This window comes from Cydia strobilella, chromosome Z (genome assembly GCF_947568885.1).
Source record: "Cydia strobilella chromosome Z, ilCydStro3.1, whole genome shotgun sequence".
In the NCBI taxonomy this organism is placed as follows: Eukaryota; Metazoa; Arthropoda; class Insecta; order Lepidoptera; family Tortricidae; genus Cydia; species Cydia strobilella.
This window is the reverse complement of record NC_086068.1, coordinates 34,423,524-34,447,702: the sequence shown is the minus strand read 5'-3', so window position 1 is coordinate 34,447,702 and position 24,179 is coordinate 34,423,524. Positions and strand designations below refer to the sequence as shown.

Sequence of the window (24,179 nt, the reverse complement as noted above, 5' to 3'; positions counted from 1 at the left end):
CGTTGACTGCCCACTCCCGGAATGGTTTTATATACCCTAATTACCGATACAATGATGAGACCAAACCAAAAATCAATGTACAAATCTACCCGTACCGTATAATACAGCGTATGGCAATCGAGAATTTGGGGTATTTTGGGAAGAAGCCGTTTTGTGAATCAGTCATTATGGGAATCGAGTGGGATACTTTCCCGCATTTAAAATTTAGGGTATTTTGGGAAAAGAGCGTTCTGTGTATCGGCCTTTGTGAGCTTCGCTTCAGTCCATTTGGGATTAGCCCATATTGAAAAAATTGCAAATGAAGAACGGTTCATATTGGTAAAAAGTTAATTTGGGTTTCATTCGTTATGATATTAGTTTTTTTCACTATTGGTAGTAATTGACAATTGGTGTATTTTGAGTTTAGTGTCGCGTGCACCGGATTGCGGAATGTTTAATTAAAGTACCGTAGCGAAATATGTGTAACTTTTTATAAATAGGCATGATGACAATAATTAAAAGTCACTAAAATATTATACTTATTTAATAAAACCTTAGTCGTAGAATACGAAAAACGCATTTTTTTTTATATTTGGTGAGATTGATAAATGTTTTGTTAAAATACAATTACAAACTACGCAAGTCCGCCATGATTCGGTGAACACCAATCAGAGCGAATGACGTCATGTTCATGTAAACAAATATCCAAAGTACTGAAAGTACTGGTTCTCCTATGGTTCTCCTGCTATTTTATTTACGATTCACGGATTCAATTTAAGTAGTTTAAACCGAATATTAAATATTAATAATAACTTGAATCGTGGAACAAGGGTTTACTAAGGCAAACAGTGCTAATTTGCCTAGAATCGATGTGATGATGCTTGGAGAGTTTTTACAATCAAACGAAGACTTTTGTTCAGCAGAATTTATAAATGTCAAAAGTTCCTTGCAAGTACAATAAACAATATTTATAATTATATAAGAATCATACTAATTTAAGTAATTAACTAAATCCAACATTAGTGTCATTTGAAATCTCACCTCAAAAATCTACTCTCATGCAACTTTTATATTAAAGTTACGCCTCAAACAAGATAGATACTGTTAGGTATAGAAACTAAAAAATAAATTAAATACATCGAAACGATCTTCGCAAAAATAAAGATGAGTCTTAAGCACTACGGCCATTGTCTCGCCTTGCAAGTTTAAGCTACTTGTTTCGTGTTGTTTTATTGTGTGAACACACATAACACAGCACAAATAACTTATTAGGAGTTGTTATTGATGTATTATTACACTGAGGAACCGCACAACATTTATACACTTTGGTATTCATATTTAATAATACGAAATAAACAAATTATTTAATAGGCTTCTAAGGAACGCCTAGAACGTGCATTTTGTTTATATGAACTTGACGTCACTAGGGACTGCAGACTCAGATGCAGATGAACTTGCCAGAGCCGGATCTGCAAACAACCTTATAGGTCCGGAACCATTGGTGGGGCTCTCACAGGGAACCATCACAACGGCTATCAAAGACCTTACTAAGACCAAACACCAGGAAGAATGGGACAGCCTGACGGGTCTAAAGCACTCAAAGCTCTTTATACAAGGGGTAGACTCTGGTTGGAGCAAAAAGCTTTGGAAACTTAGCAAACGGCAACTCTAAATAATAACGGGGGTGTTTACTGGCCATTACGGGGTCAAGGGAATCCTGGCCAGGATGGGGCACGCTGACAACACCGATTGTCGTATGTGTGGCGAAGAGGAAGAGACAATAGAACACTTATGTGTGAATGTCACGCCCTCGCCAGACAAAGAATGAAGGACTTTGGAACAGGCTACCTGGTACCAAAGGAATTCAAAAAGCTACCCATAAGGTCCATCATCCGGCATATGGAGATGGTGCGGAAAGCTCTTGAGTAGCGGACGGATCTTTCCTAGGGGGTAACTGCACAAAAGATCCCTATGGGTCGAAGTGTATCCGTAAGGGCCCCCGAAACTATAAGATAAGATAAGACGTCACTATGGACGCCATGACACTTACAAGCGTTTTGGAGCGAATTTTTTAGTTTTTTCCTACTAAACCTTCATTAAATGTAGAAATATGTTATTCATAGTAAATAGTTTATGATTCTTAACATTATAAGACAGTTTTTCAAAATCTGCGTCATCATGCCTATTGTAACAACTTCAAACTTACCCCAAAAACTCATGAAAATGGCAAAAAATACAGTGGTAGGGTTATCGAATAGATAAGTAATCCGGGCCTGGAGGCAAGTGGTCTTCAGGTCCCAGTAGTCGCAGTAGTAGTCGCACTGCGGGCACATCTTAATCGACGAGTTGTACTTGCAAACTTGCTCGCTGGAACAAGTATGCAAGTCCGTCATTTAAAAATGCCTTTTAAAATCATAACTCATGTTGTAGTTACGTTGATATATACAAATTTATCTTTATGTAATTGTGAGTAGTTGAATACCACTTGTTTGTTAACTTCATACCTCGGACTGTTTTGGTACACGGTAGCAGCCGAGTATATGAAGCAAATAAGTCCCACGAGAGATGCCGGGATCAGCATGTTGGTGTAGAAGCCAAGCCACGCAAAGTACAACCCTGGAAGCAAATAAAACAATTTATCTACACACATAACGTTAGTGCTCTAAAATGCGTTCAGAAACCGTAGGAAATTACAACCATCCAGCCAACCAGCATTATTACAACCAATTTTACTATGAGAACTTTCTTATCTTTGGTAGTAGGTAAAATCTGTACTTTAATGTTATTATAATATATTTTTATAATAGAGCAGGCTCCAATGAGATGTTCGTTTGCAAAAATAGCGGACTGCAGTTGAGTTTGAATTTCCCCCTTACGATTCTCATACATTCGCTATCGAAAAAATCCCACCTTTTACACAAATCGGACTAATTTGAGTCTAGCTCTTAGCCTAATTGAACTACCTAATTATTATCCTAATTATTATAATTATGCACTAGTAGCAATGCAGGTAATTTCCCTACGGCTTCTGAATCCATCTAAGAGTACTTATGATTTGCGTGTAGATAAAATAGTGTATGCAACTGTACATAATTAGGCCTTAAAACACTCGTGTGATTCTATTAAAACCACACTTGTGTTTTAAAGCCTCTCATTATGTATCAGTTGCATAAACTACTATTAAACCATCCTTCAAACAGACATTTGTGAACAGTAAACAACTGCAGCGTGTCTAAGCAAAATATTATATTTGTAATACAGAAAGTAACGTTATTTTCATACCTATTTTGACGCCGAAATAATCTTTTACATAATCTAACGGTTGATATTTGAGACATTTGGAGACGCTCGCCCACTCCGTATAGAGTAGGTGCCGCATGGATCCTGGCGTCTTCAGGTCGCCCTGACGGAACACACAAAAACATTCATTACCATCCCATCCCTCAACAATATCATCTTACCTATGTACTCGTATATTAAGGGATGGAAGCATTTATTTATAACAAAATATAACCAATTAAAACACAAATGACATATTGTCATGATGTCCTGGCCTGGCCCTGGCCCCTATTTCACCACGGTGACAGGTGCGACAATTGTCGGCATTACTGTTACTGACGTCACAGGCCTTCATAGACTACGGTAACCACTTACCATCGGACGGGCGGTGTGATTATTTGCCACCAACATTTTAATTTTAAAAAAATCCATTATATCGCCAATAAATAAGTACCTATTTTGCGAAACTAATAGTAATGACAATTAGCTCCATGCGTGTTTTTTTTTTTAATTTTGGTAATTATAATTTATATCGTTTGAACACCGAAAAAAATAAAAATACTTTTGTAAACCTTCACATTATTTTATTAAACAATATTTAAAATGTTGAAAATTTTTGCGCTCATAATTTTTTGCGCGAATTCGACAGAGCGTGATGACGTCACACGTTTGCGTCCAACCGGCCCAACTGACGTTTGCTACTAATAGTACTAATTATGGATGGTATAGAAAGGATGCCAATGTTCTTTGAGCATTTTAGCAATTTCACATTTAGATATTGTCCATTTAATTTGTTTTAAATTGCACGGATGAACTTAATAACCACTCTATAAGTCTTGTCTTGTGCCAAAGTGTAGTCACAAAGTATAAATTATATTCGTATTTAGTCCTAGATAATTTAACAGTGTAGTTCTCCCTTTTCCGCTACATCATACGCAAGTTTAGAGATACCATTAAAAAAAGTAAAAACGTCATCGCCTGGCAACACTCACTTTTCCTTTTGCGCTCAACGCGTCGTGATACAATTCTACGATTTCAATTTAAAATACTAAAATTTTTGGTTTATCCTGTTTGTTCTGATAAGAAAAACCATGCCTAAAAGAAAAAAATAAGATATTCAACATAAGATTGATAGATTAGAAAAGAGGCTCGCGAAATACCGCAAGAGTCGCGAGACTAATGGTAAGTACTTATGGCCAAATCAGTCAGCCTTTATGAATTCTAGTGCTTTAGGAGTTTATTACAACAATTTAAATAATGTACAATGGTCCCGTGGGGATATTTGTACGTAAATATATATATATTACAAATAATAAAAGAATTTTCATAACCTCACTTATTCGCATGTCGTGTGACGCCATGTGCTTTATCGGTGCGATAAAGATTTTTAGGAGGTGAATATTTGCACTCCCGTGTGACAGGACTGCCTTTATCCGTGGGATAAAGTTAAAAATACTAAAGAAATGTTATATTTTTTAGCTCAACACCAGGAGCTAGACCCCGAGGTAATGGACCAGCAAGAGGAGCTGGATCATAATGAAAACAATGTAGACATGGGCGTGGCCCGAGATGAAAATATAAACGAAATCCAGGAGGCCGACTCAGAGTTCGGCGAGGCCCAAGAGCCTGACACAGATATGGGCGAGGCCCAGGATCTGAACTCGGAACTTGACAGTGAGTTTTTGTCGGCATTAGGGGAGTCTGCAGGTGGAGTCAGACAATATGGAGATGAGATTCACAAGAAGATCTTTAATACGGTTAACAAAATCCTGCTAGAGGGAATATCCAAACAAAATAATGAGAAGCTTCTGGAAACCCTGCTAATTCCAAGCAATTGCAAGCTCCTGGATGCCCCTAAACTTAATACAGAGCTCATTGGAGTTATGAATAACCCATCAAGAGTACGGGATAAGATAGACAACAGGAATTTGGCTCGACTATTGGAAGTATTTGTTCCGTTGTTAACACAATGTCAAAGCAAGATTTTAACAAATACAATGTTATTAAGAAGCTGACTGATATCTCACGCATTCTGTGCCACTTACATTGTCAATATACTGAAATAAGAAGAATGTTGGTTAATCCATTTTTGGATAAGAACTTAGTAGAATCCCTGAAAGATAATAAGAGAGGAGAGTTCCTGTACTCAAGTCTGGACACCTCAGTAAAGTCTTACTCTGCTATGAAGCGGGCTGCGAATATAATAAAGCCCAAGCCAGCCCATACTGCAAAAAACCCGCACACTCCAAAAAACTTTCATCAGACTCCTCGGCGTCTGCACCCAACCTATCAAGTCCACCCAATGAGAGGGTCATATCGAGGGGCTCATCGATACAATGCCGCATCATCGATACGATACAGCCTTTCAAGCCCCTGGACATCAGACCAATGGGACCATCAGCGAGAGGCTGTGCCAAATATCCTTAAAGGTACCTTTCGCAGGCAGACTTTTTTATTTCTATAAATGTTGATGTAATATAACCAAAGATCCTGTCATTTTGAGCTGGATACGGGGATATAATATCCCCTTTTTAAGTCAATTTTTTCAAAATAATTTGCCTCAGAATAATAATTTTAATCAGGCTGATAAACAAATTATTTTGAAGGAAATTGAGAAACTGTTAAATCTTGAGGCAATATCAGTGTGTGAAAATGAGCCTATACAATTTTTATCCAGTATTTTCACTATTCCTAAAAAAGATGGCACACATAGATTCATATTAAATTTAAAAAAGGTAAATAGGTTTGTAGGTGATCATCATTTTAAGTTAGAAGACATTAGAACGGTATGCAACCAACACAATGTTACTGCACCTACGTTTTAACAAAGGGTGAATTTATGTGCACAATTGACTTAAAACATGCTTACTATATGTGCCCCATTGACTCTGACCACAATAAATTTTTAAGGTTTAAATTTAATGACACATTATATGAATACACTATACTTCCGGGAGCTGTCAAGTAACGAACCGTATCTGTGCTACAGCGTAAATTTAATTAAAAATCTAGTGAAATAACAACTATCTGGTTACGGAAAGTGTACGGCGGTACGAAATATAATTAGTGACAATTAAATCACAAACTAAAAGTGACAAAAACAGTGCGTAAAAACCGAAAAGCGCGAAAACAAAAAACAAGAACAAACATAACTATACGTATAACTAGTTATCATAACCTACGAACTGTCACATATCGAAACACGATATCCGGTGTTATGACACTTAAGCTGTCAAATACATAAGAAGTTGCCAGTACAAAAAGCTACCAAAGACAGAATTAGTGTTACCAAGTACTGCCCAGTGTTGCACGATATTAAAAATTCCTACCAATTAGTAGAATTTTCAACAACTATGGAAAAACTGATAACACAACTAGTAGAAAAAATGGAGACCATGAACATAAATATAAATAAAATGAAGGAAGAATACAAAGACCAAATGAAGGCACAAACAGAAAAACTCACCACCGATTTGGCCTCCACAATCGATGACAAGCTGAAACCACTCTTTGAAGAAAATAAGGTACTGAAAGACAAAGTAGAAAGTCTAAACAACAAAGTCCGAAGCCTGGAAAAAGAAACAAGAAGGAACAATATTATTCTTCATGGAATCGATGAAACAGAGGAAAATAATAACGAGCTCCAAAAACTGGTCATTGAGGCATTCAGCACGGTGAGCACAGCTGCGGGATCAGAACCGGTCGATAAGTGGGAACTGAGTGACGTCTACAGACTGGGCAGAAAGCAAGAAAAGAAACGTCGACCCATACTAGTAAAACTTACCCTCGCATGGAGAAGGACAGAACTGCTAAAAAACAACAAAAAATTTCCCCTGGACACCTATGTCACAGAAGACTTCCCAAAAGACGTCTTAAACACAAGAAAAGAACTCAAAGCCAAGATGCAAGAAGAGATCAAAAAAGGAAACAACGCAGTGATTCGCTATGACCGACTCATAATCAGAGAAAGATCGAACGCAACAGAAAAAAGAAAAAGGTCACCAACGATAACACCAACAAAAAAAGACTCCGATGAAGAAGTGCCCCAGAAGGCACCAAATAAAATATATAAGACAAATGCTTTCGATCTCATGAACCGCCCAAGGGCAAATTCATATCAGTCCACGAGCGAACGAAGCGAAGAATAGCAACGAACGACAGACCCCGGAAACACACCACAGTAGATCAAGCAACCAACATAAACTATCATTCCCCAAGACGAATAGCGGTCATCGTGGGGAATTATGACCGCAACCCTCCAACGAAAGAAACACAAACAAATCATGCGCAACAAAACTCTAACCAGTAATCCCAGCGAAACTAAACAACAAAAAACTACACAACAGAAACTTGAACAAAAAAACTATTTCAAAACAAATGAAGAACCTGTACGCAGAAAAACACTACAAAATGACATGAAACTGTAGGGAAAGAAAAATGGAGAGAATTGGAGGAGGCCTCCACTCAAAGAGGGGTCCAAATTAAATTAAATTAGTAAATAACATACACAAACTTAACACTAACTACTAGCTATAAGAAAATTACTAACAACACGCAAAAACTTTTAATGTAAAATTGGAAATAAAGGCTTTTTTATTTATTTTATTTATATGAATACAACTGTTTAGCTTTTGGGTTAAGTTCGACCCCATATGTTTTCACCAAACTTTTAAAACTAGTTATAGGATATATATTTTATTTATTTATGCTCTTTTTTTTTTAAATTTCATCTGTCTAGCTATCACGGTTGATGAGATACAGGCTGGTGACAGACGGACAGACAGACAGACAGCGGAGGCTTAGTTATAGGGTCCCGTTTTTACCCTTTGGGTACGGAACCCTAGAAATAACAAGGAATATGGCAAAAACAGTTTTTTTGTAAATAAATAATTAACGACACCATTTGTCTAGCCGGTCACTGTGCGAACTGGTTGCCATGATGGCGACGCATCGTCATGCACTAACGGGATTCTGATGGTTGGTCAGTCGTGTCGCCATATAAAGTCGCTACCCCGTCTTACTCGTCTTGCCCCTCTCACCCCTCTCACATAAGAGTGATTAGATACACCAAATAGGTGAAAATTCGCCTCAAGCGTAAAAGAAACCACCAAAAATCATTTTATGTCGCATTTCAAGCCTGATTTTAGCTATGAATACTAATACCCCCTTATTCGTAAAACTTTACGAGCCTGAATTAGTTAAATTATGTTTCATCCTTTTCTTGCAAATACATAAGTCAAAGTGACAGACAAAGACAAACGATTCATATAGGCCATATAGCTAATTCAATGACTATCAATCATATTAATCACATTATTTTAACTTAATTTATTATAAATATATGTTATTAATAACGTAATAATATACAAATACAAGCATAGAGTAATAAATTAATAAGCCTGCAGTATTTGAAATGTCCGTAATATGTACAATTCCAAAATACGGGTACCATGGATGTTGCGCCACAAAATCTCGTATGTCAAGGTGTTTCGGCAGAAAACGCCCTGGCAGACTTATATATTCCTGAAGAGAAGGTTCATATCTACCGACTGGAATTGGTTTCATGCTGGTATCAGATGGGTTAATTTAGGGGTCCCGATGGCCACCTTTGAGAGCGTATGCCAAACACTTCCGGCAGGAATCATACTGGCAGATTTCGCTTTTCTGTATTGCAGTATCAGATGGGTTAAATGACCCCCCCCCCTTTTTCGCACCGGAAGTGGCTATCTTTTTTGTACTTTCGGCAAGTTCCGCCGTGGCAGACTATCAAATTCGGACTTAGCATAACTTTTATGGGAAACCATTTTGCATCTCATCGCGGTATCACGTTGGTTCGAAACTTTACTGCCGGCTCTTCTACCATATGCGTTTTGGGTGTCGTCGCGTCAGCTTACCATGCACAGCCCAGTGTAAATCATACAAAGGTGGCTGTACAAATCAAAAGTAAGTTAATGTCATTTTCAATCCAGGGTTATTTTGCATGCTGACCACTGATTATAGGTCTGGCACAAAATTATAGGTTTAATAGTAATCAGCTAGGCACAAAAATAATTCAACAGTAATCTACAGCAACATGATGCGCTCACAAAAAGACAAATGGACGAAAGATGTCACAGAATGGTACCCAAGAGGAAAGAAAAGACCCCAATGTAAACCATACAAAAGATGGGAAGATGACTTTCCTGAAGACTGGAGAAGACCCAAAAAACCGCGAGGAGTGGCGCCGCCTGGAGGAGGCCTATGTCAAAGACAGTCTGACAATGAAGCAGAAAAAAAAGAGCATACATAAATAAAATATATACTAATATAGTTGTAATGTAAAAACTATGAGTCGGGAATAAAGGCTATTTCAATTTCAATTTAATCTACAGCAACCAGTTCATGTATGATCGGTGATTATGTAGTATTGGAATGGTACGAGTACGAGTACTTAAAACGACTTTTCTTTTTCAGTTCTACATCTCCCGGTGAACCCGGAGAGGACATTTAAGTTTTTTGTTTACAAATGTAGTCACTTTAAATAAAAATAATTTCTATTATTATAAAAATAATTCAGTACCAGGAAAAAACTTCAAGGATGACACGTTAGACCGGGCCGTGTCCGGGCCGGAGCTTCCGGCGCTTACTTTTCTATGACATGACAGGTGATCACGTGATGCTTTCCATAGAAAACGAAGCGCCGGAAGCTCCGGCCCGGACACGGCCCGGTCTAACGTGAGTCATCCTTTGTTCAGCTTTTTTATATTTTTTTTATTTATTAAAATAAATTGGGTGATTTCTTTTCATATGACACATTTCATATTAAATTAGTAAAATCACTTACTGCGGTTGAAGATTTCTTTTAAATACATTTATTTGTAAGAGCGTGCATAATTGAACTTAAATATTTCGTGAAGAATGAAAGGTATTGGTGTCGGGTTTTTTTGTAATACTTTTTATATACTCAGTACTATATATATATATACATTTATTAAACTATTCATGTTCCATTTTTTTTTAAGAAATCAAGTAAAAACTATCAATCGAGTAAGAAAAAAAATTAAGATGCTGTTTTCTGCCAAAAGTATTCAGTATATGTTTTTTGAATAATTTTTATAAGTAATGTATACATATAATGAGCTTTTATTTGGGATATTGAACATTGAAATCGGTCAAAAAGTTTAGCTTGTAGAATTTTTTGAAATATATTTTGAAGAAATTTACACTCACATTCAAACTTTCATATTTCGTGAACTATGAGAGGTATCGGTGTCGGGTTTTTTGTATAATACTTGTTATTTATTCAGTAATATATACATGTATTAAACTATTCATGTTCCGTACATATTTTCAAGCGCAAGCTGCGCAAGTATCTATTTGAAAAGTCTCACGATTAAGTGTCTGCATAGTAAAGTTAGTAGCAGGTACATATATATATATATATATATATATATATATATATATATATATATTTATTTATATTTATTGATATTTATATATTTATTGTTGTACCTATATATTTATTTTATCTACATATTACATTTATATTTGTGTCTATTAAAGCATTTAGTTTTAGTGTTCTTTACATACCCCGCACCAACTATGTTTCTCTGTTTGGCCTAAAGGTTGACTGGTAGAGAATGCCGTGTAGCATTAAGTCCGCCTTTTGTCACTGTATATTCTTACTGTGCAATAAAGTTTAAAATAAATAATAAATAAATAATTTTTTTTAAATCAAGTAAAAACTATCAATCGAGTAAAAAAAAAAGCTTAAGATGCCGTTTTTTGTCAAAAGTATTCAGTATATATTTTTTGAGTATTTTTTTAAAGTAATGTATGTAATGAGCTTTCATTTGAGATATTAAACATTTAAATCGGTTCATTGGTTTAGCTTGTAGAGTTTTTTGAAATATTTATTTTATTTTTATTTTATTTTGGTACATGGAAAACCAACAGCGCTAAACATATCAAAAAACTACAATAGAATTAGATAGCCAATTATAGGTTTTCACTTATATTTTTAAAAGAATGGCGCCGTCTCTGTTCCTAAGGGGTGAAACTTGCGCTGCTGCGGGTCAAATCACTCAGTTTGGTCCCTTCTAGCATTGTGCAAAGCGGCTTGCCTTTATCATGAAGTGCAGCATCCGGGCAAAAAATGGCCATAACAAGTATGACTAGCAGGCGGTTCTCGATATTCAAACGAATGTCGTCGGTCACTTTCACCAAGGCAGAGACAGTACTATGTCCCGGGCGGAAGCCAGATTGAAGTGAGTTGAAAAGACTGTAACTATTGAGGTAAGAGGACAGGCGGGCATTCGCAAAGTGCTCTATGACTTTAGAAAGGATCGGGAGAATAGAAATAGGACGATACTGGGAGAATGACGTGGGACTAGGGACTTTGGGTAGTGCCGGAGGAAAAGGACAAATTAATTATATGGGCTAAAATGGAAGCAATATCTTCCGCCACGAGCAAAATCATATCTAAGCTAAGGTTGTCCTGACCGACGGCCTTCGATTTAATATTTTTAGGGGTAGTGAGAACCTCCTTCGGTGAAATTTTGTCAAACTAGAAGTGGGAAGAAGGGCGTGGAGTATTGTCAAGCAGGGATTGAGTTTGTTGCTTAACAGAGAAATCGAGCTCCACAGGAGAAACGCTAAACTGACGGTTGATGGCGTCTATATCCAGAACACCCGTGCAATTCTCTTGACTTTTGCCCACCCCAAGTGATTTCAAAAACTTCCACAGTTTTGTTGGGGGACAATCATCGATGGCCTGATGTATATAACGCCGTCGTGCCGTTCTACATGCTCTATTGCAGCGGTTTCGCAGAGATGTGTAAGCCTGTAAGTTACTTTCAGATGGATCCTTGCGAAGTTTGACTCGAGCACGATTCCGTTTTGGCCATAAGTAATTTAATGTCCGAAGTCAGCCACGGCGCAGGAAAATGTTTAACTCGTGTTGGTTTTAAAGGGGCATGTCTATCGAAAGCCGTAAGCAAAATATCGTTGAAGGCTCCCAATTTAAGGTCGACGTCGGTAGACTCCTCCAGAGATGCCCAACTCACACTGCGTAAATCGCCAAGAAGGGCTTCCAGGTCAATGTCATGGATGTTGCGACGCATCACTGCCCTATGACGCTTTATGGGGGGCGAATATTAAAGGAGGCGTATATGAGATCGTGGTTAGAGAAAGCTGCTGCATTGAATTGGCCGTGATTGGAGACTAGGTCGGGAGATGAAGTAAAAATTAAGTCTAGAAGAGAGGGAGGTCCATTGTGGGGAAAGTGTGTGGGACTAAGTGGGAGAACTTCAAGGTTTAAGGACGAAGCCAAAGTAAGGAGTTTACGGTGGTCTTTTTTTAAAAGACAGGTGTTGAAGTCGCCCATAATGATACTGTGAGCGAACTGTGGACAAAGATCAACTAAAGTATTTTCAAGTGAATCGAAGTAGTTGATGTTAGAAGAAGGGCTGTAAAAGACTCCAAGCAAAATGTTGCTATGGTGTAACGTGACGTTAAGGAAAAGAAATTCTGGAGAATTTGAGTTCGCTGCCGGAGACTATGCGACCACTTGACAGGGGAAATCACTTTTTAAGTAGATGGCAACTCCTCCACCCCGCACCATGCCACTACCGCCGTCTCTAACACCACATCTGTCATTCCGAATTAACTGGAACCCAGACAAAGGAAAATGAGTAGAGGGAAGCGAAGGTTTCAACCAAGATTCCGATATAAGAATAGCGTGGATGTTATCTGACTCAAACGTGGCTAGTAAATCAGAAAAGTGAGCCGGTACCGGTACACTCTGTGCATTAATATGAACCACATTGAAGCACTTTTTTGCCGAGTCGAGAATAGAGTGGAGACATTCGCGTAAGTCAGGTATGTCCGAAGCGTCGCTAAATGAGTCATAAAGGCTGGAAGAGGATAGTGAAAAAAACTCACTGCCTGAGGAGGCATTAAGAACGTTTGACATTATAGGAAGAATATGCGGTACTATATATATATATATACCTATATACCTATATATATATATATATATATATATATATATATATATATATATATATATATATGCGCTGTGCTCCAACCTCTCAATCGCAGGGGCTCCAGTAACAGGGCAGTCGTCAGCAATAGGGACAGGCGCGGCGGTGTCTGAAGATTTAGGGGGCGCAGGCAGGGCCCGCAGCTCAGACAGGGACGTTACTTTTCGCCGCGACCCATCTCGCTTGCTTGCTTGTTCAGCATCCATTATGACCGTATACTTGTCTCGCCTCTATAAAGACACTGTGCCGGGTGCTTGTCAGAAGTTCTGAGAGCATACCAGATCCCTTGAGCCTCTTCTTGGAGGCCCACACACTATTTCGGGTTCGGGAACAAGAGAACTTTATAAGTATGGGCTTGGGTTAAGAGGGCACCTTATTTCTACCAAGGTGATGGCAACTGATAAAGGGCGACTCCGAGACACTACTCAGTTGCAGCCTGCCCTGACAGATATCTAGGACAGTTGTGGACACTAACTCACTCTCTGGTTCGGCAACCCCATGTAGCAGCAAGATGTTTGAGCGCAAATGGGTCTCCAGCTCTTCCAGAGTCCTCAAGACGAGGTCCATTTGCTTTTGGAGGCTCGCCACCATATTCCATATAAGCTGCTTGAATGTTTAAAAGTCCTCTTGAATTTCCGGCTTTGGTGTGCTCTCTGATGCCACAGAGTTCTCAAAAGAAGCCATGCGAGCAGACAACAGGTCCTTCATCTCGTCCACACCTTTTTGAAGTTGTGACAAAAGATCCATGGCAGGCGTTGTTAGTGACTTTTTGAGCAGTGCTTAAACTCTTACTGTTGGTGTGCAGTAGTGTAGAAAACAGCTGTAGGCGGCACCGAGGTAAATATTAAGTCATCCAAAAAATATTTTTTTGAAAAATTATTAAAATAAATAATTAAAATAAAATAAAACTAGCTTTCAATTTCAAAATACGTGTCACTTGTTTGTTTGTCTACCCACCAGTATGTTTACTGCGATGCGATATTCACATACATTAGCCATTGTTCATTGGCGAGAGAATGGACTGTAAAGGGGGGCGATAAGGGATGAGATTTAGGGGCCGGTCGAGCAGAAAGTTGTGCTATACTAAAATTAACCTATGAAGTGAAACTAGAGTGCAAAATAGTGTAGGGCGAAGTTACCTTGCAATCCGGGGTTGTGGGCTTGAACCGTTGGCCTCCGTTGTAGACCCTGGTGTTGGTCCCGGGCTGCCCTTGTCGCAAGCTAGAGGTAAGCTTAGAACCGTTACCTTGATCGTCCAACTTAGACCTCGGATTCGCCACTTCACGGATGGGCACGGCGTACTTCGGCTACACAGCACTGATTTTAAAAGTAGTCTAAATATTAGCAGTAGTGCTTTTAACAAATTGCGAGAAAATTAGCGATAATGGCGAGACACAGTGTTAACTGGTAGTAGGCTTATGACATACTGGCTCTGACAGCTTATGACAGAGCCATATTCAAATTCAAACCGTGACTTTGGTGTTGCCACAGTAATTACAACAAGAAATCTAAAAAATACAAAGCCAAAGCTGAACATTCCGCCCACCAAAATGCAATTGTATTTTGACTAAACGAAAAAGATAAGAAGATAACAAAAAGGTAGTGCGATAATATTAAAACTAAACGAAAAACGGACAGCACAAAGGTAGCGCTCTAAAGCGGCTACGCAGGCAGTGGGCACAGCTTGACCACAGGCCGTTTGTACAACCCTGTGGCCGTGCGCACAGTAACCACACGACAGATCCCGTCAGATCCGGGGTGTGTATCGGTGATGCGACCCAGGGGCCACTTCATTGGGCTCATCTGCTCGTTCACAACGAGCACGAGTGCGCCAACTTGGACGTTGGGCTGTCTGTCGTGCCACTTCATCCGCTGCTGGAGAGTATGCATGTACTCCTTCGACCATTTGTTCCAGAAGTTCTGGTGCATCTTCTGAAGCAGCTTCCAGCGTTGGAGAGGGCTAACCCGAACGTCTGACAGGTTTTCCTCAGGCACGACCGACAGGGGTTCCGTGGTAAGGAAATGACCTGGAGTCAAAGCCGACAGGTCGTTGGGGTCAGTGCTGAGAGGAGTGAGTGGCCTCGAGTTGAGCAAAGCCTCAACTTGGGTTAAAACCGTCGAAAATTCCTCATACGTCAGCCTTTGGTTCCCGACGACATGCGCCAAATGTGTTTTCACGGCCTTAATTCCAGCTTCAGCTAGTCCTGAGAAATGTGGGCTACCCGGCGGGTTGAATTCGAAGGCAATTGTATGGTGTGCGGCAGCATCCTTCACTAGATGTTGCAAGATGTTGTTCGCACCGACAAAATGTTTTCCTTGGTCAGACACTAACCGGCTGCACCGACCACGACGAGCGACGAAACGCCGAAGTGCGGCGAGAAAAGCATCCGAGGACAACTCGGTGATAAGCTCGGTGTGAATGGCCTTTGTTGCGGTACAGACAAAGACACAAATATAGCCCTTGTACGTCTTGTTACCGCGTCCGCGGCCGAGAGCAATGTCGAAAGGCCCGCCAAAATCGACCGCTTCGCTCGAGAAAGGCTTAAGCTGGGATATTCGATAGGACGGCAGGTCGCCCATGAACGGCGCAGGGGCACCCAGTGGCCGCACCCGAAAGCACTTCATACATTTTGATACCACTGCGTAGATTGCCCGTTTTGGACACATGATCCAGAAGTGTTGTGACAACAAGTTATGAAGCGTTTGGATGCCTGGATGCATGAACCGCCTATGATAGTCGTCGATAAGAAGGAAGGTCAGACGATTGTCGCGAGGTAGAAGCAACGGATGCTTCACGTCGAAGTCGAGAGAAGCTCGCGACAGGCGACCGCCCACCCTTAAGAGACCCGCGTCATCCGTGAATGGGGACAGTTTCCGGAACGCTTTTGGAAGAGAGTTCGAATGGTTGTTCGCAATCTTTTCGATTTCCTGAGCGAAGCTGCGCTGTTGTACGGAGCGCACGAGAAGCATCAGCGACTGCTTTATTTCGAGAGGGGTCAAAGGACCGCGTAACAACTTCGCGGTCGTCTTTTGGTTCTTCGCGTTGTTCGCGAAGCGGCGACAATACGCTAAGACACGTTGAATCGTTCTTAACGACGAGAACTTCTCCAATAAATTGTCAATGAAGGCGTTGTCATTGGACACTACAAGGACCGTAATCTTTTGTTCTTCGTGAAGAACATCCCTATCAGGCGCCAGTGCTGACTTGGGCCAGCTTTCGGAAGGGTCCCGGAGCCAACCAGGTCCGTTCCACCAGCACGTTTGGTTGACCAAGTCTTGGGGAAGCAAGCCTCGAGATCCGCAATCGGCTGGATTGTCAGTGGTTCTGACATGATGCCAGGAGTCGGGAGGAATGACGTCTTGGATGTGACTCACACGGTTGGCCACGAACGTTTTCCACCTGTACGGACACGACTTGATCCAAGTTAACGTCACACTTGAGTCCGACCATGCGATGATTCTATCTACCGAGTGGAAAGGCTTCAAAGCCTCCACGACCGAAGCCATCAAGTCCGACAGTAGAACCGCTGCGAGCAATTCAAGACGCGGCACGGACAATTTACGTAACGGCGCGACCTTGGACTTAGCACACACCAGCTGGACGTCGACGTCACCCTCCTCAGCTACTGTACGGCAATAGATTACGGCACAGAAACCGCGTTCTGACGCGTCGCAAAATCCGTGATGTTTTCCATTGTTTTGTAGCTGCACCGCACTAAAAAGCGTTTTACTGTGGTAAGAGGTACCTAAAGCAAAAACAATTAGAATTTATTGAGAAGGTGCAATTTTATCAAGTTGATTTTTAAAGTGTTTATTAATAACTAGCGACCTTTAGCGGCTTCGCATGGAGAGTCAAGCATAATAAAATACATTATGTAACAAGTATTCACTTCGGAAGCCTAATAATACTAAGAGTTCACTGTCCATTTGTTTGTCACCACTCACTAGGCTGTATCTCATGAACCGTGATAGCTAGACAGTTGAAATTTTTACAGATGTATTTCTGTTGCCGCCATAACAACAAACATTTAAAATTAAATTTGTACGGAACCTTCGGTGGGCGAGTCAGACTCGCACTTGTCCGGTTTTTTTAGAAGTTAATAATGGGTTAATTATTCTTAAAATATAGACAGACAGCCATCGCGCACTTTTTTGTAGACCAATGAAAGAGAGACAAGTCCACCATACATTGAGATCAAATATATTGGGCAGCGTTTTCAATTAAGCCAGCGTGATTTTTTCTAACTTCATTAGCAAACATCGTCATATTTCTACCAATTTAACAAAACCTTAACAAAATATACACATAAACATTCCCAAAGAAAAACTTCATTCATAGGTGAGGTCTGGTTATCGCGAACATACAGACAGACATACGGACGCGGCGGGGGGCTTTGTTTTATAAGGTGTACCTGCATTATATGACAAGAAATACAATTTCATATCATGTTCTTAAATTAAACTAAAAATAAAGAAGCAAGTTAAAATTGAATATTTTTTATAAATACTTAATGCCAATTTCGAACATTAGTTTGACTTCCTGCCTACATCTACATACTGAACTCGATGGTTCTAATTTTGTTTTATAGGTACTAGCAGGTTTTTTATTATATTAAGTGCTATATAATATACTATACTTTGATAAGAAGCGTGAATACTCGTAATACCTATTGCAAGCAAAAACTACCTGCCCAAGAAAGGGGTTTCTAAACCGTTAATTGAATTTCGTCTCTATGACCCACGGAATAAGGTTAAATATGACAGAAACTCGTCATGAATCTTTTGTCTATTCATTTGTAGCTGGCGTTCGTTCCTTCGCTACTATCGTCAAGGACGTGTCCGGAGCCACGGATAAATAAGATACGTTTCTTCGAATACCCGTGTATCCGTGTACACGGGTCTTAGCTACAAGTTTCTTAATTGAACGTGCGGAACGGGCCAGAAAACCGTTTACGTATTATTCGGAAACGGGTATTCGAAACGTGTAAACGAAACACGGATTCGACCGCGAACCCTAGACTACGTATCCGTGAAATACGATACATTAAACATTTTGTTATTAACATTTTTCGGCAATGACAGCTAAGTGACACTGACAGTTGACATCGTTTTTTTTTCTATCTCATCAATTAAATCACGTGCACAGGCATTAGTGCCTGATCAGCTATTAAATTTCACAAACGTCATCTCGGTCACTTAAAAAAATATATTTAATAAATAATACGAAATAGAAATAAAAGAGCTGCATTTCCGTGATCGTTATGACGAATACTATCGGATAAAAAAATATTTTGCCTATCTTCAAAAAACTTTATCATCGTCATAAACTTACCTGTTTTTTGCCGATATAATAAAGTTTTTTTAAATGTATTATTAATGTATGATGGTGACAGACAGGAATACAGCCCGTCCGATGGTAAGCGGTAACCGTAGCCCATGGAGGCCTGTAACGTCAGCAACAGTGATGTCGACAATTGTCGCACCTGTCACCGTGGTGAAATAGGGGCCTGGTCAATTACACATAATTGTAACACCCTAGGGGTTGTTTTATTTGCACGAGCCGGAACAACAACTTCGATATTAGTAATAGATTGCAACCGCACAAGGTCGATCGCACTTAACTGACAACTTACAAAGGTACGTATGTAATGGCAGTCGGCACTGCATGGTTGCAGCCGCAAGTGCGTACGTGTCCTTATACAAATATTAATTGCAACTCAGTGTTGTTCCTAAGTGAATAAGAGTACTTACGTCGTGTAGTGGATAAGCCGCGCTGTAAGTGCCATTAGTAATGAGCCGGGCGATGCCGAAGGCGAACTCGTCGTTCTCGGCTTCGGCGAACCTCTTGCGGTCGAGGATGAACTGCACGATGCGCGACCGGATCGACGGCGTCCAAAAGCACTCCGCCGACGTATCGAATCTGCAGTAACACACTGACAATCACTGACACGTCAACACTAAACCTTCATAAAGGACATCTAAACTTTTTATGTGGCAGGGCGGGCCTGAAGGCAACATTACATGAGCACGCGTTAGTGAATTTTTAAATTACAATAAAATTAAAATTTTACTTGTCTCTTTCCTCTTAGCTCAAATTTATGTTGTAATTTTCACCACTTTTATGAATGTAGACTGTCCAAAATACACAGAAAACCGCCTAGGGGGTGGTCTGTGCCAAAATATATATATGTAACTTGCATCGGTTTTTTGCTAACTAGGTACAACTAAACAGTTGAAAATCTATACAGGGTGGCTAAAAAATAAGCGCATTCCCGTTACCAGGGAGGTTTTGGGATTACACTGAGCAACTTTTACTATGGGACCAACCACGAAATCGTGAAAAAGAAATTTACCCTCCCATAGAAAATGGACCAGCCAAAATGCATGAAACATTAAAAAAATTTTTCGCGATTTCGTGGTTGGTCCTATAGTAAAAGTTGCTTAGTATAATCCCAAAACCTCCCTGGCAACGGCAATGCACTTATTTTTTAGCCACCGTGTATAATAAATACATATATTGTAAAACGTCAGGTGACAGTCAAAATCACTAATTACATAAATAATTAAACAAAAATCAACCTTGTTTTGGTAGGTACTAGGTACATACTACCAAGTACTACTACGGTTCACTGTTTCTGAACTTGTGGTAATTCATAATAATTCATTCATAATTCATTTATTGCATTTATAATCATGTGTTTACATAAGGTCTTACAAAGAGCATTTTACAGCTAAAGTGTTCACATGAACCCTGTTAGGGTATATAGAAATGTACTTATTAACTAAAACTTAATACTAAAGACTAAAGCAATAATATTTCAACATTTATTTTTATATATATTGCATGCAACACGATCACGACAAATGACACGTCTAAAATACATATTTTTCATTTTAACTTGATTAGGAACCATTTAACGTCGACAATAAAATGATTAAATTTATATATATTCACATTCATATTCATATATTTATTGATAAAGTAAATTACACTATATATAATAATAAAATTTCATTTTTAATATTTTACATAATTGCTTAAAATCTAAATTGATTCAATGTACAAGAAAATCTGATTTACATTTTATTAACATTTACATTTATATATATTTTAATTTGATAAGGTTGTATCATTAAAAAATTCATCAATAGAGTAATAGCACCTTTTAATTAACAGATCTTTAAGTTTTCGTTTGAACAATTCATCTTTGGTGTCGTTTTTTATTTCTTCGGGTATTTTATTTGCTATTAGTGGTAGTAATGTTATTACGTAATGAGTGAATTTTGGTTGTCACTTGTCGAAATATACTTACAGATATTCTTTGTCCTTTGAGTATATAGCCGTGAGGCGGTGCTTCCGCTCCGGAAACTTGCCAGGGTCAACGCGAATCTTTGACATGATGCGGTCCCACCCCGCCTTTATTCGGTCTACAAAACTATATGTCTTCTCCGACACATCTTTCAGCGCTGAAAACTGGCCATTCAGAAAGATATATGAATAACGATACCATCACTATCAACCGTTTGTGAAATTTTAGTTCTCATGCCTACGGTGCATGCAGCTGGCAATCACCATTCAGTTTACTAATGACTTATTGGTTCATGTGTGTTTAGCTTTTTACTGTGCAATGCAAGTATGCATGAAGGTAGCGAACGGTTACGAAATTAATAAAACCTAAATAAACGCATAACAGCAAAGTTAAGTACAACATGCAATCTAATGGAATGGAATATTCAGCTCGTAAGATGCTTCAAGCATTAGGGTGGAAAGCGAGATTGAAATGAAATGTAGGTATACAGAAATAGTTATTTGTTATACAAGGGTGCAAAGTTGTATTTTACTCGCGAGTGTTTCAACACACGAGAAGTAAAATACATTTGCACCCGTGTGTAACACAAAACTTTTCCCCTCACTGTAGCGAGGAAAGTGCAACATCCACAGGCGTTAGATCATCTTCATCACTGGAATCACTAATTTTTTTTACGATATTATAACAGAAAACACTAGAAATTCTGATTTTTAGGTGAGTCGGTGAGAAGAACAGTAAAAATTTTGTTGACAATGTTGACATTTCTGTTCTGACGTATGAAATGTCAACGATGCGTTTTGAAATTGCATCGAGTCAACTTGTGCGTTCAGAATTATATTTAACATCATTATAAAAAATCTAACTTTTCTTATGGAATTTTAAGGTTTATGACTTAATAATAATAGACGGCTTTCCGAGCTAGTGAGGGGAAAATAAATTTAAAATGAAAGTTGGTGATCAAGATTAAAAACATATAGTACAAAGTCGCATAAATAAAATTAACATTAAACACAAGTTGTATACTGTAGTCAACACAAACATGAGAGCTTTAATGTAGATGTTTGTTTCGAAAACAGGACCGGGAAAAAAATTAGTATTGGCATTAATCTGTAGTTGAATAAATCTTTAGGTGCAATGCCAAGTTTATTTTTAAGCCAAGTACTGTGTATTAATAATCATACCCGCAATATTATATTATATGTTATGTGCATTTCAATCAAGTTAAAACATTATATATTACGTTGTGAACCTGAATCAAGAAAAAATGTTAGTAAACTGTCACTGCACGTTACTGACAATAGTCGAGGGGTTTATGTTTAGTAGATTATTCAGAGAAAAGTCTGTATGGTAGGTAGTTATGTAACATGACGACAAGAAGCTCTGCCACGACAAGCGCACGTTGTTAGGCAAGCCTGCTGCGCTCGCGCTCCATATCTGCATACCTTAGACATATACATTGCAGCATTCAGTATCGCATTCGTCTTCCCACCTTTTCGTATCTTACTGCATTCCTACGGATGTACAGTATACATTTCATATGATGTCTGTTAACCTTTGGTATACACACTAATGATTAAAACAACCACACGATCAAACAAAACGAATCCAATGAAGGTAAAAATAAGCATGTGTGTGGTGTAGCGGTAGGTACCTACTGAAATGGGAAACTAATGGGCGATATGAACACAAAAATGCAATGATTAAAATTTACGTGCTAAGTCTACGTAATTTGGGCTTTCTTACGGCAAATCTTAAGAAATATGCAATAAAGTATATAACCATTTTGGTGCCATATCCGATATACCTAAGTAATATGAATTGTGCATCTAATGAATGTCAAAGGGGTGAAATGAAATATTTTCGATTAATATTTTAAATAAATAATTTTAAATAGTTGTAACTTATCAATCAAACAGCAGTATTTGTATTTGTAGAAAAAAGCTTGTATTATAAATATGTTAATGGGTTAATGTTCCCAGTTAAAATTGGAATATATTCAGTAAGTTCGATGAGATAATATAACGTGTAGCAAAGGCGAAAGCTTACGCTACTACGGATTGCTTTAGTTAATCAGCCCAGACGAAGTATAGTAGTAATGCTAAATGATTACTCACCTTCATTGGCATTCGAAGTTTTAATATCTCGCTATAATCTCTTAAGACCGAAAGTGGCGCGTGGATCTGGAAAAACAAGTACATATTATTTATAAATAGCACAATCGGATTAAGTCTCACCTCGAATAAGCTTTTGTTACGCTATACACAGTATTCACATTAAACCCAGATATTCCGAGAAAAACAGAAAAATCAAAAAAGACTTATACTTTTCAATACGGCGTTTGATCCCCGTGGTCCCCAAAGCTCCAATTTTATGACACGCAAACAGGGATCCCTGAAATTGTAGGTGTCAAATTTCGTTACTGTCACTATTGTTTAAACCTCATTTAAGACCTAAAATCTGTTTTTGCAGTCACATTTTGAAGTCCTAAACAGTTTTCCTCCATTTATTTTAGTAAATCTGTATTGCATAGCACTCGTGTACTAATTATGGATCTACTGATGTCTATTTTATTGAAATCCACTCAATAGTTAAGGCGCTAGAAGTAAAAATATGATTTACTATTCGGCGTCCTCTCAAGGCGGCTGTATTGATTTTTCTTCAATAAAACAAGTGTATACAGGTTGTGAAGGGCAAGAGGAATCTACCGATATGTCATTTAAAAAAATCCGTCCAGTATCCTGACCTACAGGTTGTACTGATTTTCAATATTTAAACCATAACCCTACTTTCTGTTTAAGTCGCAGTCGAGTAAAATGTTGATATTGGGGTAGAACGTGTACAAATGTATAGACAAAAGTGAAATTCATATTCCTCCAAGTTTCATATTAAGAGAATATCCCCTGAAAGTGTATAAGCGCTAAATCCGGATTCAGATATTATTTTCTATAACAAGATGTATTTTTTCCGCAAAGATATCTAGGACTTTTTCGTGTAGAATTTATTAAGCTTTAATGTTGCCTTACACCATATTTTCATAGAGAACGTATATTTAGAGTAAAACGCAAATTTCTCCAGGATGGTACACATTTTCCAAGATGGCTGCGATTCCTCGAAGTCCCCAAATGTCAAATAGTGTGGACATGAAAAAGAGACCTTTAATTAACATACATACCAAATTTCATATCTTTGGAAGGATTTCGAGATGAGACTTAATCCGATTGTGCTAAAAAGGTTGATAGGTAAAAGGTAAATTTATATCGCAGAGCAGATTAAATAATTATATAACTCTAATAGCTATAGATATTTTGGTACCTTAATAAAATTTAGTCCGTGCAGGTTCGCGGGTGCCTCTGACTCTAGCTGCAGACCTTCCTTCTCCAGGTTGTCTTGGAAGATACGGCGCTGTTCGTTCGCCTCGGGCCTGGAGGCGTCCTCCTTAGCGGCTTCCCACACCAGCACAAAGTCGACCGATCGGACATGATCGTTGAACCTCAGAGATGGGTTGTTCTGTATTCCACCCATGACGATGCTGTGGTAGAGTATTTCATAACTTGATATACATAGTTCAATGTAAACAGGCAGTACAATA

At 38.7% G+C, this 24,179-nt stretch overlaps 2 protein-coding genes across 2 annotated transcripts in view; both read right to left on the bottom strand.

Annotated features, from left to right (window-relative positions):
- LOC134754273 (exonuclease 3'-5' domain-containing protein 2) overlaps positions 1–24,179 on the bottom strand; it is a 446,643-nt gene that overhangs the window by 253,120 nt on the left and 169,344 nt on the right. The window lies entirely within an intron of this gene.
- The window catches only part of LOC134754181 (anoctamin-1-like), a 131,162-nt gene that overhangs the window by 38,367 nt on the left and 68,616 nt on the right, over positions 1–24,179 (bottom strand). Inside the window, exons 4-11 of the mRNA XM_063690311.1 lie at positions 23,903–24,119; positions 22,705–22,770; positions 22,033–22,101; positions 20,594–20,754; positions 19,032–19,200; positions 3,262–3,382; positions 2,484–2,595; positions 2,186–2,346 (exon numbers count right to left, since the gene is read on the bottom strand). Coding sequence (XP_063546381.1) covers positions 2,186–2,346; positions 2,484–2,595; positions 3,262–3,382; positions 19,032–19,200; positions 20,594–20,754; positions 22,033–22,101; positions 22,705–22,770; positions 23,903–24,119 — 1,076 coding nt within the window. The remainder of the gene's footprint in view (positions 1–2,185; positions 2,347–2,483; positions 2,596–3,261; positions 3,383–19,031; positions 19,201–20,593; positions 20,755–22,032; positions 22,102–22,704; positions 22,771–23,902; positions 24,120–24,179) is intronic.